The 13,920-nt window shown below is 47.7% G+C and overlaps 7 protein-coding genes across 7 annotated transcripts; 4 read left to right on the top strand and 3 right to left on the bottom strand.

The window, feature by feature from the left end:
* Nucleotides 1–288: 288 nt before the first annotated feature.
* Pmar_PMAR004009 (hypothetical protein) lies at nucleotides 289–1,449 on the bottom strand (the record flags this gene model as incomplete). The annotated part of the gene is made up of 7 exons (XM_002764741.1): nucleotides 289–352; nucleotides 404–537; nucleotides 627–704; nucleotides 788–1,048; nucleotides 1,100–1,234; nucleotides 1,279–1,359; nucleotides 1,405–1,449. The coding sequence occupies 7 exons, from the start codon at nucleotides 1,447–1,449 to the stop codon at nucleotides 289–291; spliced, it is 798 nt and encodes a 265-aa protein (XP_002764787.1).
* Nucleotides 1,450–2,698: 1,249 nt separating this feature from the next.
* On the top strand, nucleotides 2,699–3,716 carry Pmar_PMAR004008 (conserved hypothetical protein; the record flags this gene model as incomplete). Its single annotated transcript, XM_002764740.1, has 7 exons — nucleotides 2,699–2,816; nucleotides 2,866–2,960; nucleotides 3,010–3,084; nucleotides 3,129–3,218; nucleotides 3,267–3,369; nucleotides 3,485–3,554; nucleotides 3,581–3,716. 7 exons carry the CDS (start codon nucleotides 2,699–2,701, stop codon nucleotides 3,714–3,716), a joined length of 687 nt encoding a protein of 228 aa, XP_002764786.1.
* Nucleotides 3,717–3,829: 113 nt separating this feature from the next.
* On the top strand, nucleotides 3,830–4,773 carry Pmar_PMAR004007 (vacuolar protein sorting, putative; the record flags this gene model as incomplete). The annotated part of the gene is made up of 7 exons (XM_002764739.1): nucleotides 3,830–3,934; nucleotides 3,986–4,108; nucleotides 4,166–4,258; nucleotides 4,305–4,391; nucleotides 4,446–4,504; nucleotides 4,550–4,610; nucleotides 4,657–4,773. 7 exons carry the CDS (start codon nucleotides 3,830–3,832, stop codon nucleotides 4,771–4,773), a joined length of 645 nt encoding a protein of 214 aa, XP_002764785.1.
* Nucleotides 4,774–5,239: 466 nt separating this feature from the next.
* Nucleotides 5,240–6,463, bottom strand: Pmar_PMAR004006 (Derlin-2, putative). Its single transcript, XM_002764738.1, has 6 exons — nucleotides 6,416–6,463; nucleotides 6,294–6,373; nucleotides 5,789–5,932; nucleotides 5,635–5,748; nucleotides 5,484–5,583; nucleotides 5,240–5,436 (listed from the first exon to the last, which is right to left on the bottom strand). Exons 1-6 carry the CDS (start codon nucleotides 6,452–6,454, stop codon nucleotides 5,275–5,277), a joined length of 639 nt encoding a protein of 212 aa, XP_002764784.1. The 5' UTR covers nucleotides 6,455–6,463; the 3' UTR covers nucleotides 5,240–5,274.
* Nucleotides 6,464–6,531: 68 nt separating this feature from the next.
* Nucleotides 6,532–7,619, bottom strand: Pmar_PMAR004005 (Coiled-coil domain-containing protein, putative). Its single transcript, XM_002764737.1, has 6 exons — nucleotides 7,453–7,619; nucleotides 7,258–7,409; nucleotides 7,132–7,212; nucleotides 6,955–7,084; nucleotides 6,812–6,898; nucleotides 6,532–6,687 (listed from the first exon to the last, which is right to left on the bottom strand). The coding sequence occupies exons 1-6, from the start codon at nucleotides 7,564–7,566 to the stop codon at nucleotides 6,598–6,600; spliced, it is 654 nt and encodes a 217-aa protein (XP_002764783.1). The 5' UTR covers nucleotides 7,567–7,619; the 3' UTR covers nucleotides 6,532–6,597.
* Nucleotides 7,620–7,944: 325 nt separating this feature from the next.
* On the top strand, nucleotides 7,945–9,477 carry Pmar_PMAR004004 (26S proteasome non-ATPase regulatory subunit, putative; the record flags this gene model as incomplete). Its single annotated transcript, XM_002764736.1, has 11 exons — nucleotides 7,945–8,065; nucleotides 8,116–8,158; nucleotides 8,220–8,321; nucleotides 8,375–8,450; nucleotides 8,501–8,636; nucleotides 8,751–8,907; nucleotides 8,960–9,044; nucleotides 9,097–9,168; nucleotides 9,213–9,303; nucleotides 9,354–9,422; nucleotides 9,469–9,477. Exons 1-11 carry the CDS (start codon nucleotides 7,970–7,972, stop codon nucleotides 9,475–9,477), a joined length of 936 nt encoding a protein of 311 aa, XP_002764782.1. The 5' UTR covers nucleotides 7,945–7,969.
* A 462-nt stretch (nucleotides 9,478–9,939) lies between these two features.
* Nucleotides 9,940–11,052, top strand: Pmar_PMAR004003 (hypothetical protein; the record flags this gene model as incomplete). The annotated part of the gene is made up of 6 exons (XM_002764735.1): nucleotides 9,940–10,053; nucleotides 10,102–10,195; nucleotides 10,233–10,389; nucleotides 10,437–10,552; nucleotides 10,598–10,768; nucleotides 10,814–11,052. The coding sequence occupies 6 exons, from the start codon at nucleotides 9,940–9,942 to the stop codon at nucleotides 11,050–11,052; spliced, it is 891 nt and encodes a 296-aa protein (XP_002764781.1).
* Between the last annotated feature and the right edge of the window lie 2,868 nt (nucleotides 11,053–13,920).

The following is a 13,920-nucleotide window of genomic DNA, read 5'->3' as shown; positions in this document are numbered from 1 at the left end:
ACTAGCGGTCGCTTCATGATATGCAACCAACTCCGTTGGATAGCTCCTCCTCTCCAGCGCAGAGAGAGCTCAGCGCAACCAACACAACTGAGGATGTATGCAGTGATACTAGCTCTCGTACGTTGAATGCATTTACTCAAAGGTATCGACACGAAGCTTGTCATCGGTGGGTATTATCGGATAATATTGAACGGAGAGACAATATGGTACATAACAATGCCATCAGATTCCTCGGCATCGGCATAAAATGGAAATCATGATACTACAGAAAATAATCACCAGCAGCGGTTACACCAGCATGAAGGGGGCCGAAGGGGCATCTCTCTTCTGTTCATTCATAGACATATCGTAACTGGCGACGCCAAGATAGACTGTAGCAGTACAGGGAATGCCCTCAGCTTACGTCGCTATTCCCGACATGGACTGGTTCATGATTGAGCCATTGGAATTCTGGTTGTGAAATGGGAAGGGGTCTTCATCCCGCTCGACCTGCTGCCTGACCATCGTCGGCACTTGGTCTGTGAATGTGGTGATGCCCTGCATCCCTGCTGATGCCGTTACTCCCAGATACCGAGAGTACTAGGAGAAGCCAGTACCACCCGTCCACTGTCCAGTTGTCTGCTTACCTCAGCGACGATCTTGGCGAAGTCAGCCTCCTTCCCTTCGAGTAGCTCGGACATTTCCGCTCTAACTTTGTTGTCCAACTTGATGAAAGACTCTGCGCCATACGATGCTTCTCGACATCTGACTTCTCCAAGTGATATGAAAACACGTTATTCGCCCCTACTCGTGAGAGCCTCTCCTCAGCATTAAGATCCTTCTTAGACCGCTTGGAAGCATCCGTCTTGAGGTCCTCTATCTTGTGATTATAATGGTCGAGGTCAGCATACGCCCTATCGCGGTCCTTCAGCTTCTGCTGTAAGTCGGCATTCCGCTGTACCAACTTATGTGCCTCCCCCACAGCAACCTGTAGCTGCGGTCTTGACGCCTGTGCAGACTGCTGACATCTCATCAGCTGGTCCGCGAAAAGGGATATCGCCGGAGAATACTGAAGCACAGTAATCAACCACAACAACAACCAGCAAGGAAATAAGCTTACTCCACTCTCCTGCGTAGAACTAGGTGTGGTATCAACAGGCGTAATAACATCCCTGGATTGCTTGGCAATATCCAACTGCGAGGCCGCCATCTGATCTGTCAGACTTAGAAGCTTCACCAACTGCTGGTGGAAAGCCTGACGACAACAAGCGTTAGTGACCGCTCTCCTAGACGGCGTACTTGAGCCTTTGCCGCATGGTCCAATAATGCGGCCCTCTGCTTCTCAAGAGGGTCCGATGATATCGCCTTCACACCAATAACCTGAGCCTCACAACAATACCCCCAAAGGCCAATTTACTGCGCTACCTTGTCGGTGAGATTCCGCCAGGTTTTACTCGCAAATACTACCATACACTACTACTGGACAGCAATGTATCACTGAAGATAGAACTGCTGAGTAGTTACCATTACCCAACTCAAAACTCAATAGTCGATGAACATCTCAATGAGAAGGGTCGTTTGCTACGACATGTGGGATGGATTCTGCCGAGTCCGCCACCAGCAACGCCTAGGTCGGACTTAGGCCAGAGAATCAACCAGAAAATGTAATTGCTGAGTGTTGGTACTATCAAGGGGTATTCCGAGTGCCTCTGTCGATAACCGTTATGTAAGCCTTGTGACGAGGGACGGGGACCAATTCGGCCCTACTACTGCTGAGAGATCAACGCTACGACTCTCGCTCAACAGCAGCCGCAGCATGATTGTCATGACGTTTCCTTTCATTCCAGGAGTATATAGAGATAAATGTGATAGAAAAAACCCAACCCCTCGAGGCTTCTTGAATATTGTAGTTCACTTGCAATAACTAACAACATCCAATATCGTCTCTAAGCATCATCGATGATGACGGATGAACTGGATTCGCATAGTAGGCCACTGCAACTCCACATGGTTAACAGCACATTAAGGTGTGAGGGGAACCTCCTCCGAGTGCAAGTTCATTGAAGAGCCGCGGCGACTACGATCAAAGTGTGGGTGCATATCTACGCCGATCCCAACGATTGGTCTACGAGCCGAGTGGTTCAAAGATAAGCAAACCATGCGCTCTCAACAAGGAAGGAAAAAGGTATTGATTATTACCTGGTCAGCACAGCACATCTTGGAAGTAGAGTGCAACGGAAGTAGCGGTTCCATAACTACACTGCTACCAAAATATGAGTTTCTGACTGGTCCTGCAACATAAGCGCAATTTAGTCTTAACATCCTAGTGACGCCTCAAGCGTGCCCCATCGCTTATTCGCCCACCAGGGATCGATCCTGGGACCTTTAGATCCGTGACGACGTGCTCTACCAACTTAGCTGTCAGACGTAAAACCTTCACGGAAGACTATTTTGGTGGCCTCAAATTTCGGAACGCCTTATGGAGCTCCAGAATATTATGCTAAGAGTTGACTGCTATTTGGGTTCACTCAAGTAAGGTCTCCAACTGCGCCCAAACTAAGGGCGCTCCAAAGTTGCGTATGGATATGTTATAGGCCCACACTAAATACTCTACGAAATTTGGACGAAGCAGATTTTGCGTTCTCAGCGGAACGATGCTCGTGTATTCGCACCGGAGCCTTCAATTTGTGACTAATAGTTCTACGTTGATCGGGCCCTGATGTCAACCCTAGGGGATCGAGTCAGGAAAGGCCCTCTTATTTTGAAGGGGGAGAAGCATAAGAAAAAGAAGAAGTCTAAGAAGCATCATCATCACCAACAGCACTCGGAAGATGACGGTACTATCTATACCTTCTCGGAGACCCTCTTATGGCGTTCCTACCCTAGGCCTGTTGTCTGATGGTAATGCAGAGGACGCCCCAGTAGAAGTACCTGTCCGTAAATGCACAGGGAGAATAGTGTGTACCAACAGCACAATACAGGTGAGTACGGTAGGCGTAGTAGTAGGAGTCGATGGAGGGTCCATCTTAGGGGATGAACACTAAGTTCATGGAAGAAATTGAGCAGGGAGATACGATCCTGGTACATCACCCACAGAGTTTACAAGTACGATGATGTCTGCACTGGATTGGAGAGAATGTTGGTTTCAGATCGAGGAGAGGCAGGTGGTCAGTGTTCTCTCCTCCCGATCATTGGTGGTGTCCGATCCCTTCAGCCAGGACTTCGTCACTACTACTGAGGTATGCTTCTGTTGTCTAGAATACGGACTGTAGACTATGTCCCTTCAGTTCCACGTTCGAAAGGATGGGGAGGTGCTCCGACGGAAGGTAGAGGCAAAGATGAAGATGAAGAAGGAAGAGATAGACGAGGAGGGAAACACTGAGGGCCACGGTAGTGTATATGGAATGAACTTGAGAGCATTCGAATAAACATTGAGTCTTGGAGTGTGGACTAGCAGTGGGGGAGATGTTGACCGACTTGTGGTATGGAATTCACCGTTTGTCAGGATCAGTAGAGGATCTCATTGATAAAGAGTTACAGAGGAAGTTCAAGAAGAAGCAGCAGAACTTATTCACGTGAGTCGACTCATGGTGTATCATAGGATAGGGGAGAATAGGTACGTTGAACGGCATGGGGCTTTCGGTTACAAGGCCCACTCTGAGAAGGTGGGCAAAGACGTGACTAAAGAGGATATGCTCGATATGAGGGTTAGGAAGGTCCACGATAAGTACTGCTAGGCTCACTCCTGTACATTGATCTACTATATCATCTCAATGCTCGGAGATCAACGCCGTGTTGGGTGCGCAGTGGGGTGATCATTGTACGTTAGTTTGACTGTCTCTATCGATACATGTCCAACGACGACTCTTCTTTCGGCGAGCTCGTCCTCCTCATAGGGGATATGTACATTCCTGAACGGGCCAGGGAGCTCCCCCTATGTTTTAGGGAATTACTGGTAGTAGTAAAGTGTAGGGCCCTTCTTTTCACACGGATGCAATTTCATCAGAATACAGACAAGATAAGCACTGTGCTGTGTACAGGGAACATAGGCTCTAGTAAGGAGATGCAGGAGAATGTCAGAGTCATGGGCCAGCAGTCCATCTACGTCGTGAGGCCTGACATCGACGGTGTTAGGAAGGATCTCGGGGATTAGGTTCGGGGGGAGCTCGAAGACGCGGATAGTGAGGATAAAGCTCTGCCGGAGTACATCACCTGTAAGGTTGGAGATTTCCGAGTTGGCTTGATCCATGGACACCAGATAACCCCTCAAGGGGATCTAGTAGGCTCCTGTTCCTACGTAGGCTCTTGAGTACCCCTCTACTTAGGAAGCATTGAGCATGTGGCAGAGGAAGCTCGATGTAGACATCTTAGTGTACGGCTCCCCTCATCTGCACGGTATCACTGAGCATCGGGTATTACAGTTTGCCTAACTGTACCATACAATGATGATACTCTATCACTTTCAGGGTAAATTCTTCATCAACCCGGGCTCAGCCACCGGTGCGTATGATCCTAATTTGCTAGGGTAGGTCTTTTGTGAGTGTATAGACTTAACAGCATGGTTCCTCAGGTCACAGGCCGCTGGGGTTCGTCCAGATGGCACCACTATTCCTGCGTTCATGCTCATGGCCGTGAGCTCACCGCCACCTATAGGGGTCTCTCTCATGCTTCAGTCAGGTACAAGGATCCAATGCTGTGGTTTATGTGTATCAAGAGATCGATGGGAAAGCTGATGTTGGTATGTCAGAGTTCAAGAAGTGCGTCGATAAAGATGTTTCCGCTGACCACCAGTGAACTATTGTCTAGACCAATGTAGTGTCGCGTTGTTACAACGACCAATTTAGTCAATTCTACTCAACAACTATATAATGAAAATTATGGCAGCATTTATGGTGACAATTCACCCATTATATATTCATCATCACTCAACTCTCCTAATACATAACCATGCGGTGGTGATGGAGGAAGGGGTACTATTGGAGGGCACAGCATGGGTTCTATAGTAGGATTCTCTCTGAGATAATAACACTTTTGATAAGCTACCGATATATAGGCACCTCAGTTGGATTGACACGTTAGCCACAGGGGAAGGTGTTCTCGTCCATGAGGGTATCATCTACTTCCCCAACCACCCTCATCCACTGTCTCGGTGAATACTGTCTTCAGAGGCTCTGATCTACGCTGCCGTTTGGTCATCAGCACAATGTTACTCCACAATAGGGGCATTTACAACAGTATAGTAACACCAAAATAGGGTAGCGAAAATTAGACATATTTTATACAAAGTGAATGATGCTACTCATCCTTCTGACCGCACAGCCACTTGAGGACCTTCGGAGTCTTCAACACTTGTAACCCGTGAGAGGTCGGCATCCTCGGATAAACGTCTGTGAAAAAGTAATAGATATGACCAGCCAGGATGCCCTGTATGTGATCAGCCAGTTGTCCTCCCATTATCTAAAGCAAGTGAATAATGGAGTGTCCTAGGTTGGAGCGTGGCCTACCAAAGATATCCCAGCGAGTATCCAAGGGAGATAAGGAGCCTTCACAGTGAAGGCGATAACATGTACTCGAGCACCTGGATTCCGCCGAGCCCATACGTACCTATGCGATGAGGAACTAAAAGGGCAGTGAGACGAGCGTTCCTTGTTCTACGTCATGACATCGATGATCGCGCCTGAGTAGAAGTTGGAGAAGTGGCCAGTGAGGAATGATAAGCCCAGGAGCATGGACATGGACACTAGCAACATGTATACGAAGTCTCCAGACCTGAACCAGTCATTAAGTAGGGAGGGTACGGTGGAGTTACCTCTGGCGGAAGACGACCTCTTCCAGTTGTGAACAGTAGAAATACATAACGTAGACATTCCACATGAAGCCTACTCCTAGGTCTCCATAGAAGAGGAAGCATGTGAATAGACGCCACCATTGGCCGTGCTCCCATACCATCTCCCTGAACGACGTGCAGTAGAACTATGTACGGCAAACCATACCCTTCCCAACAAGGCGTTACGTGGACGATATTAACAATATGGACTTCATCTAACTTAGCATCAGTAAAAAAGACTATGTGATAATCCTTATCAGTTCATACGAATGCACTGGGGCGTATCCCAGCGAATTATCGATGTTCCGAGAGAATGAATTATGGCTATCGTAGCAGGGTATACGATAAGCTTTGCTCCGCATCCCTCTGCCAATACTCGCGACCAGATAACAATGAACCTCCAATTCGAGCTGCTATCACAAATACTTGCTACAGAGATACCCTCAACAATGAACCCCACCCCTGATGATGATGGAGATAATACTACCAGTTGAAGTAGAGGGAGAATGGTGATATGAACTCGAGAGTACATGCCGCCATAAGGCCGAATGATATGCATAGCATGCCCTAAAGGGACTGTAATAGGAAGTCTCGACCTCCTTCTACTACCTTGGTCACTGGAGGTATGTTACCGATCAAATTATCCATTTCAAGGTGAAAAACTGAGAGCAGGGTTTATTCTCAAAGTAGAGGTGACTATTTAACTATTAACGCAAGGTTGATGATCCCCGAGAAATGTGAGAGGCAATACACATAAGTGCGGTAGTAAACGTTGTCACCTTGCTGCTGGCTCACATGAAGTCGTCCTCAATCTCGCGACAGGACTCAATAGTGCCATCACCTCCCAATTCTACATTGGAGGTCTTCAACTCGTCACACTCCTAACACGATATTCAATGAGAAAGATCGTAGCCTATCTGCATACACTTCGGCAAGCAGTAGAGAAACAAGTGCCTCTAATGTGCCCAACGTACTCTATAATACACTCCTTATGCTCTCTATTACATCAAATGCCTTGTAACTCCGTAGTTCCTTCTCCTTGATAGCTGCCTCCTTCTCAGCCTTCTCTCGAATAGCTCTCTCCTTAACAGCCTATGCCCCAGAGGTCACCATACACAGGTCCCTGCCCCCCTCGCGAATGGTATTACCTTCTTGCGTGCCAATCGCTCCTTACGGTCCCGTTCTTCCCTCTCAGCATAGAGGTCAACCTCGGCCTCCCGTTTAGTCTTCTCAATTCTCTTCACGATCTCTCTATCTCGATGGAGGTTACGAACGAACCTGTAGTGGGAAATACGCGGAAGCCGCTTACGTAAGAGTACTACTACTTGCACTTTTTGGTGTCATGGAAGCCCACTTGACCAGTGACCATATCAGCTCCCTTCCTAAGGTTTTTGAAACCCGTGTACCTGCCAGCGGACAGTCGTCCTTAGAAGCGTTACCGAGCTCCCTACACAATGTCGACCTTGGAAGCCTTACTCCCCTCAATGGAGTTGTTCTTTGTAAGTTGACACATTTCCTCCAACACCTCCTCAGGGATGTCATCTATCTTGGGGAGCTCCACTGGTCTTCGCAGGTAGACATGTGCAGAGGAATGGTCGTCAACCTACGTGTCACCATAGGGCATTAGCATCCCCCCTAGGGCTTACATGAAACCAGACGTCCTCGGGCCAGCCGTATTTGAGTAGCTCTTCGTTTTCGTATTTATCTCGGCCCATATAGACCTTGTAACGAGGGTCACAGCAGTCGTAGAAAAACACCATAGTTGTATCCGAGGACAAGAAGAAGAAGAAAAGAACACAAGAGAAACAACTGGGAGGATTCACTCACTGGGGAAGATGATGTAGCTTGAAATTATGGTCACCGTTCGATCACAGCGTCACGCGCCACGAAATTATTTCCTTCGTGTGGTGGTGTGAAGTAGATGAATCTCTTATCTTACTTTATTGGAGTAGGTCGAGTTCTAGAGCCAGATCGAAGAGAGTTATGCCATCCTCATTGAGGAGGCGTAAGGACTATGAGACGCTTTACGTGTATCCTGATGAGTGTCACTGAGGTGCGTTGCAAATGGGGATGTATGTGTATGAACTGATAGTACTACTTGGATATCTGCTTCACTGGTTAGTAATAGTTCACTTTTTCTATCGTGGATTCTCTTCTATCAAAATGATGAACTTACAGCAGCAGTTGCAGAACCTGGCCGGTGGTGGAGGGGCCGGGATGGGACGTGAGGATCAGACTCTTCCTGATACCAGTGAACAGGTACTAACAGCATATTGGCGCTTGCCAGCAGTGACTGTGGCTACGTTCAGGTATTCGTATCGAGTCTGGCACTCTTGAAGATGCTCAAGCATGGTAGTATTGGACGGCGATATGATGGAATAATCAAGAAGTTGGCGAGGTGTGGTATGATCAGGTCGTGCTGGTGTCCCTATGGAGGTCATGGGATTGCTATTGGGGGAGTTCATAGACGACTACACTGTAAAGGTGGTTGATGTATTCTCTATGCCCCAGTCGGGTAAGTCTGCCCATAGCCCTTACCGAGCCCATGCTCTCCCTCCTTCTCTGCAGGAAACACTGTATCAGTCGAGTCCATCGATGAGGTCTTCCAAGCTACCATGCTTGAGATGCTCAATCAGACAGGGAGGTGCTACCGAGGACCCTCTAGTCCTCCTTCCCATCCGTTCACCTCCTCAGGTCTGAGAATGTGGTGGGATGGTATCACTCCCATCCAGGCTTCGGTTGTTGGTTCTCTGGTACTGATATCAACACCCAGCAAGCCTTCGAGCAGCTCAACCCTCGTGCAGTGGGTATTGTCGTAGACCCAATCCAGGTAGTACTATTACATCATTGATATCGACACGTACTTGCCTTGAGGGGGTCTTCACGCCCTATATGCTGTATTCCCGTTTGCTATGGTTCTTGCTATTTCTACTGTATGTTTCAGTCTGTTAAAGGGAAGGTCGTCATTGACTGTTTCCGCCTTATCAACCCGCAAATGTTGATGCTGGGTCAAGAGCCCCGACAGACCACCTCCAACATAGGCCACCTCAACAGGCCATCGTTGTCAGCTCTGATCCACGGTCTCAATAGGCACTATTACAGTGAGCATACGCGGTGTAACATGCAGCTGAATGCACTCCGTCGCTGCTGTAGGTATTGCAATCAGCTACAAGAAGAACCCTCTCGAGCAGAGGATGTTACTCAACCTCCATAAGGAGAAGTGGCAGGAAGGCCTAAGGTACTCAACTCAGGGGTCGCTTCGCTCCGCTAGGTTATCTTATTCGTGGTAGACTGAGGAGCTACTCTGATCATGATAAGCGCAACTCTGAGCTGATGAGCAACATATTGAAGATGACCAAAGGGTGAGGTGAATGAACGAGGAGCTGGGTGGAAATGCTACTGGTAGATACAACGATCTGATCCAGGATGAAACCAAGCTTACAGAGGAGGAAATTATAGTGAAGAATGCTGGCAAGGTTGACCCTAAGAAGGGATTGGTAATAATCTTACCCTGCACTCTTTTTTTCTTTGAGATTGTTGTTCTTAGGAGCGCAACGTCGAGGAGTCGTTGGAGAATAACATCTTGCAGATCATGGGGAGTATGCTGGACTCAGCGGTGAGTTATGGAATCGATCATATTGCTTGTCATTGTCCTCTTGCAGACCTTCTGATGCTGACGCCACCTGTGGTCAATAAATACTGCGTGTTATCAAGATAGTTTCCTAAGTGCTCTGGTCCTCGTGTTGGTTGGGTAGCTAGTCATAGTAGTTATCATATCCTGTTGGTATGTTTAGCCCGAACAGTGGTGTGAAGGTAGTAGATACCACACCATCTAAGGGAGTAGGTATGGACTCCCCATCTATGATAAGTATCCCTATGCACAGTCCTCCTATAGAGCAGACCTTTGGGGCAGCAGCAGAAGGAGGAGGGGATCGTAGGTCTACCTTGCCTCCTATAGTGGTGATGGATATTCCAATAGAAGTGGATCGGTCGACTCCAGCAGTGGCAGGGAATGCTGCTATACCGTCAGTACTCTTCCACAATGCAGCATTCTCCTATCACTTCTATGCAGCCCATTGTGCTAGAGTTGATGATGGTATGGTATAGGTTGACACTACTCTATCGGCTCACACATGCACATAATAGATACTAACGATGTTACTGCAGCCGAGGATACCAACGTCTCGGTATGCCCTCGACCTCAGCTCATCGAGAGGTGGAAGAATACACTGCTCAACTTGACTGAGGTGACCATAGAAGTGGTGTTTAGAGCGGTTATTGATACGCCCGTTTAGGTCGATAACGATGACATGGACTTCCTTTCGTTCTGGAGAGCTATCGATAGAGCTGGGGATGTGGAGGAGACTAGTGGCGACGTCATTCTAGATGGTGAGACAAGGCTAGTACCCTGATGATGGACCTACAGGCATCCGCATCTTCCGAGATCGAGTGTTGGATGCATGCCAAGCCTCACGACCAGAGGTAGATGGAGTTAGGGCTGGTGAGGTAAGTGGTATAGTGGCTGAGGTGAAGAGGCAGTGTGACAATGAAGAAGCTGCCAATTACTGGGATAACGTATTGGCGTAGGAACCACTTCTGTATGTTCACGCATCGAATCGCTTGTTCTCAGGGCGATGCCGGAAGACCCAGCACAGCTGCTTACTACGGGGGAGATATCTGATGCCATCTATATGTTCCTGAGAGACTATATGGAGGAACAAAAGTCTACTCATGATTCCAATTCCAGTCAGCACTCGAGCTTTGGTTTGGTGACAGACCTGGTGGCTGTAGGTAATGCTAGCACGCCAATTCTGAGCGAGCGTAAGAGGCGACGACGATCAGGAAGGGGGTCTACTCCTCCCTCGGGGGCCTTGGTACATTCCCTTAGTCAAAAGGCTCTGCGGACTCACGAACAACAGATGTTGATGCGAATGAGTATCCCTGGGGCCTTGCAGGACATGGGTATGGTAGGAAGTAGAGTCGACCTCTCCTGAGTGCATCTTGTAGGTTGGCAACGCAATATAACTGAGTCACTAGAAAAGCAAGAGAGGCAAACGCAGGAGCTGACATCGATTATTAACCAACTCAAAGAGACTATTGAGAAAGATCAAGCCCCTTCTTCCCCTCGTGCTGCTGTGGTCGAGGCCATGGACAGGCCGTGCTGGTGGAGGTGTCTGCGTACTATGCTCTACAAAGGGGACTCCAAGACCTGCTCCCTGGCCCCTGATGCTTGCTTCCAACAATGATTAGGTAGTCGTCTGATAATTTATACCAGTACATATGTATTAGATAGTGCATGACGGCGATGTTCGTAGTATCATTTCCCTCGATACTTTAGCTATTGAGTTCAACTAGTGTTGAAGCATAACTATTCGTAGATTGATAGCGGTTGCAGCGGAAAACACGTTTGCCCAGATACATAGTTGTAGCGGGTGCCGTTACCTCTTTTTGATGGCCCATGAATAGCATTACCACTTGTATGGACACTAAATTGTAACAACGTGTGTACTCCTATTGTTTATTATAGTCAGCGCTCGCTTTCTACAATACTTATTGGCATAATGTCGACTCTGCAGGTGTATATCTGTATCTCATAAAGCCGCTGAATCGAGATGATGGCCCAACCCTGTGGGATTTGCGTTCGTTGAGGTTTGTCACGGAAAGAAAAGAGATTATAACGAAGTCGCTGCGATGGTCAAAGGGAGATCGACAATACTAGCCTTGAAGTCAAGCAACGCATTCGCCTCATTCTTCCACAAGCTCTCCAGTACATCTACAGCGACTGGTATATCGTATGCTCGTTGCACGCATATTCAACCTAAGGTCTTCCTGGTAGTGGTGTAGTTTCAAGCGGATACCTCACCCTTTGCGGGTAAACGATCGACTCTCCGATCTTGTGTGATGTTGGATACGCAAGTGGTAGCTCGAAAGGAGCTCCTCAGTTCATTGGTTTGGCTGACGAAGACGATATCAGCAGTACCGTTCATACTGAACACGGTAAGAGGACGGCCTCAGAAACCACTGTCTATTGGCATGTACCACGTCGGGCCATCCACCTCAATCCCCCTTAGCTGCCTGGCTCTTTGCTTGGGCAACTATCTGATTGTTCTTATTCTGTACTCTGAACTTCCATGCAATGAGCTTCTTGCGGTTTAGTACGGCCTCTCTGAAGAGGGCGAACCTCATCCGTTACCCCTTACCTTTGTAAATAGTATACTACCTCCCAGAGTAACGTCTTCTACACCGACTCTTGAACTTTTTCCATACGTTCCACTTGGGGTGTTGCCTCTGCTTAAATCGATGCTTCGTATAGAGCACCTAGTGAATACAGCATGGAGGCGTGCTGGCAGGAATCACAATGACGCTTACCTCGTTCACGAAGAGATCCAGTATAGGGAAGCTGCTTCCTCCACATAGGGGTAAGGGCCTCTCTGTTGTGACTGCATCATGGCAATGACACCAAATGGATGAGAGGAAGAGTAGGCTCACGATGATTGTTTGTCTTGGAAGGCCTGCAGCTTGCCCCCTCTACGCACCTTACCATGGTGCCATACCTAAGGACCATCTGAGCGGTTGAGATGCATTCGTGTGGCAATTACAGTTTCGAACTCCTCGCATAGCTGAGCTAGTTGCCTGTGTGGGAATAGCTCAGTAGAGACAGTGGCGAGATGGGACGACAGAGGAGTGTCTATCGAGTCATAGGCCTGTAGATATGATAAGGTCGACCTAAGATGCCCTCTACTACTAATCTCAAATGCTCCGGTACGTGGTCCTGTGTCAGGAGATACTGCCGTCCAACGTACTCAGGACTTCCCATGCTGAGAGCAGATGAGAGTACTAGGAGTGGTAGGAATGTGGTCTACCCGCTATAGGTCCTCGGCAATCTAGTCATGGGAGAGTGTGTTGGCTCGAGACCATTGAGGACCTATTACAGGGATCTTGTATGGCCTATAAGAGGTACTCTACAGAGGCTCTGAAAGCAGGATGTGCTCGGAGGCCTGGTTGCCAAAATACTCGTTCGTTCACTGTGAGCATGGGGGACTTCTTCCTGAACGCGCATGGCCCAGTGTTGTAGGTGTCCATAAACCCCTCTATCGATAGCCCTTACTACCTGACCTCATGCCCAAGTCTCTGCTTCCTAAACACCCATCGAGGTCTTAGATGATGATCTATCTTAAACCATGCTTGACACGCTGTAGTCCCCTGTCGCCGTCCATGCCTCCATGTCATGAAATTATGCTCTGTATCAACACCAGTCAAGTCGAAAAATGTGCTTCAATTGGCTCTGCCCGAATTTAGCCAAACCCGATTTTAACCAACTAAAAACCGCGCGCCATTATAATCTATTAATATATATATTAGCATTATTTTACCCAATCGCTTGGGGAACGTTTAAGCAATAACAGGTAGCAATGGAGAACACTTAAAAACTTTTTGTTATGTAGAGTGTATGGTTCAGTGGTTAAGTTTCGTGTTTGTGAGTGCAACGGTATAGGGTTCGAACCTAAGCAATATACTTTTAATTATTTCAGAGCTTAAATTGGGCTTTCCAGCCGCTGGGGGATTACTTTGGTTTCGATTTTAAGAGTTGGAATAGCGCGTTGGTTAGTCTTCGGTTCTGGGTAACCGGTGGCGCTGGTTCAAAATCTCGTAAGGACGTTTTTATTAGCTGTGTTCGATGCTTTTGTACCATTTTGAATAACTATATACAAGGCCCGATTTGGAGCTCGAAGCAATGAATCGTTTCAAACTAGATAACTACGTAAATGAATAATGAAATACTAGTCCACTCCTGCTGCAGGAGTCCTGGACCTATATTACAGCAATAATCTACTAGTTGGCAATTGGCAACTGCCCGGTAAGTCCGTCGCGCTAGCAATTCCCAAGATTATTCGCGTGTCTACTTCCAATAATTTTCGCTAGAGATTTGTGTGATGTGAACTTCACATTGTGAAGTAGGCGCATTGTCCCAGCGACGGTCGCTGAGGGACCTACCCGCGTTCTACGACACTGTCGTTACTGTCGTAGCGACAGTATTATGATAATGTGAACGTGTATTGTTAATAGCGCATTATTAATAAAGTATTTATTGACACTGTAAAAACGCGACTCGT

The sequence above is a fragment of the Perkinsus marinus genome (assembly GCF_000006405.1).
Source record: "Perkinsus marinus ATCC 50983 genomic scaffold scf_1104296976192, whole genome shotgun sequence".
NCBI lineage: Eukaryota > Perkinsozoa > Perkinsida > Perkinsidae > Perkinsus > Perkinsus marinus.
Note: the sequence above shows the minus strand (reverse complement) of the source record. Positions and strands in the feature narration are given on the sequence as shown.

What these genes read in the sequence shown, in the direction of transcription:
- Pmar_PMAR004005 (XM_002764737.1), bottom strand. Translation starts at nt 7,566, where the DNA reads ATGGTGTTTTTCTACGACTGCTGTGACCCTCGTTACAAGGTCTATATG. An exon ending in CCGAGGACGTCTGGTTTCAT is followed by an intron (nt 7,410 to 7,452) that starts GTAAGCCCTAGG and finishes GGTGACACGTAG; the next exon opens with GTTGACGACCATTCCTCTGC. An exon ending in GGAGTTACAAGGCATTTGAT is followed by an intron (nt 6,688 to 6,811) that starts GTAATAGAGAGC and finishes ATATCGTGTTAG; the next exon opens with GAGTGTGACGAGTTGAAGAC.
- Pmar_PMAR004006 (XM_002764738.1), bottom strand. Translation starts at nt 6,454, where the DNA reads ATGGATAATTTGATCGGTAACATACCTCCAGTGACCAAG. An exon ending in ACATACCTCCAGTGACCAAG is followed by an intron (nt 6,374 to 6,415) that starts GTAGTAGAAGGA and finishes CAGTCCCTTTAG; the next exon opens with GGCATGCTATGCATATCATT. An exon ending in GCGATCATCGATGTCATGAC is followed by an intron (nt 5,584 to 5,634) that starts GTAGAACAAGGA and finishes CTCATCGCATAG; the next exon opens with GTACGTATGGGCTCGGCGGA.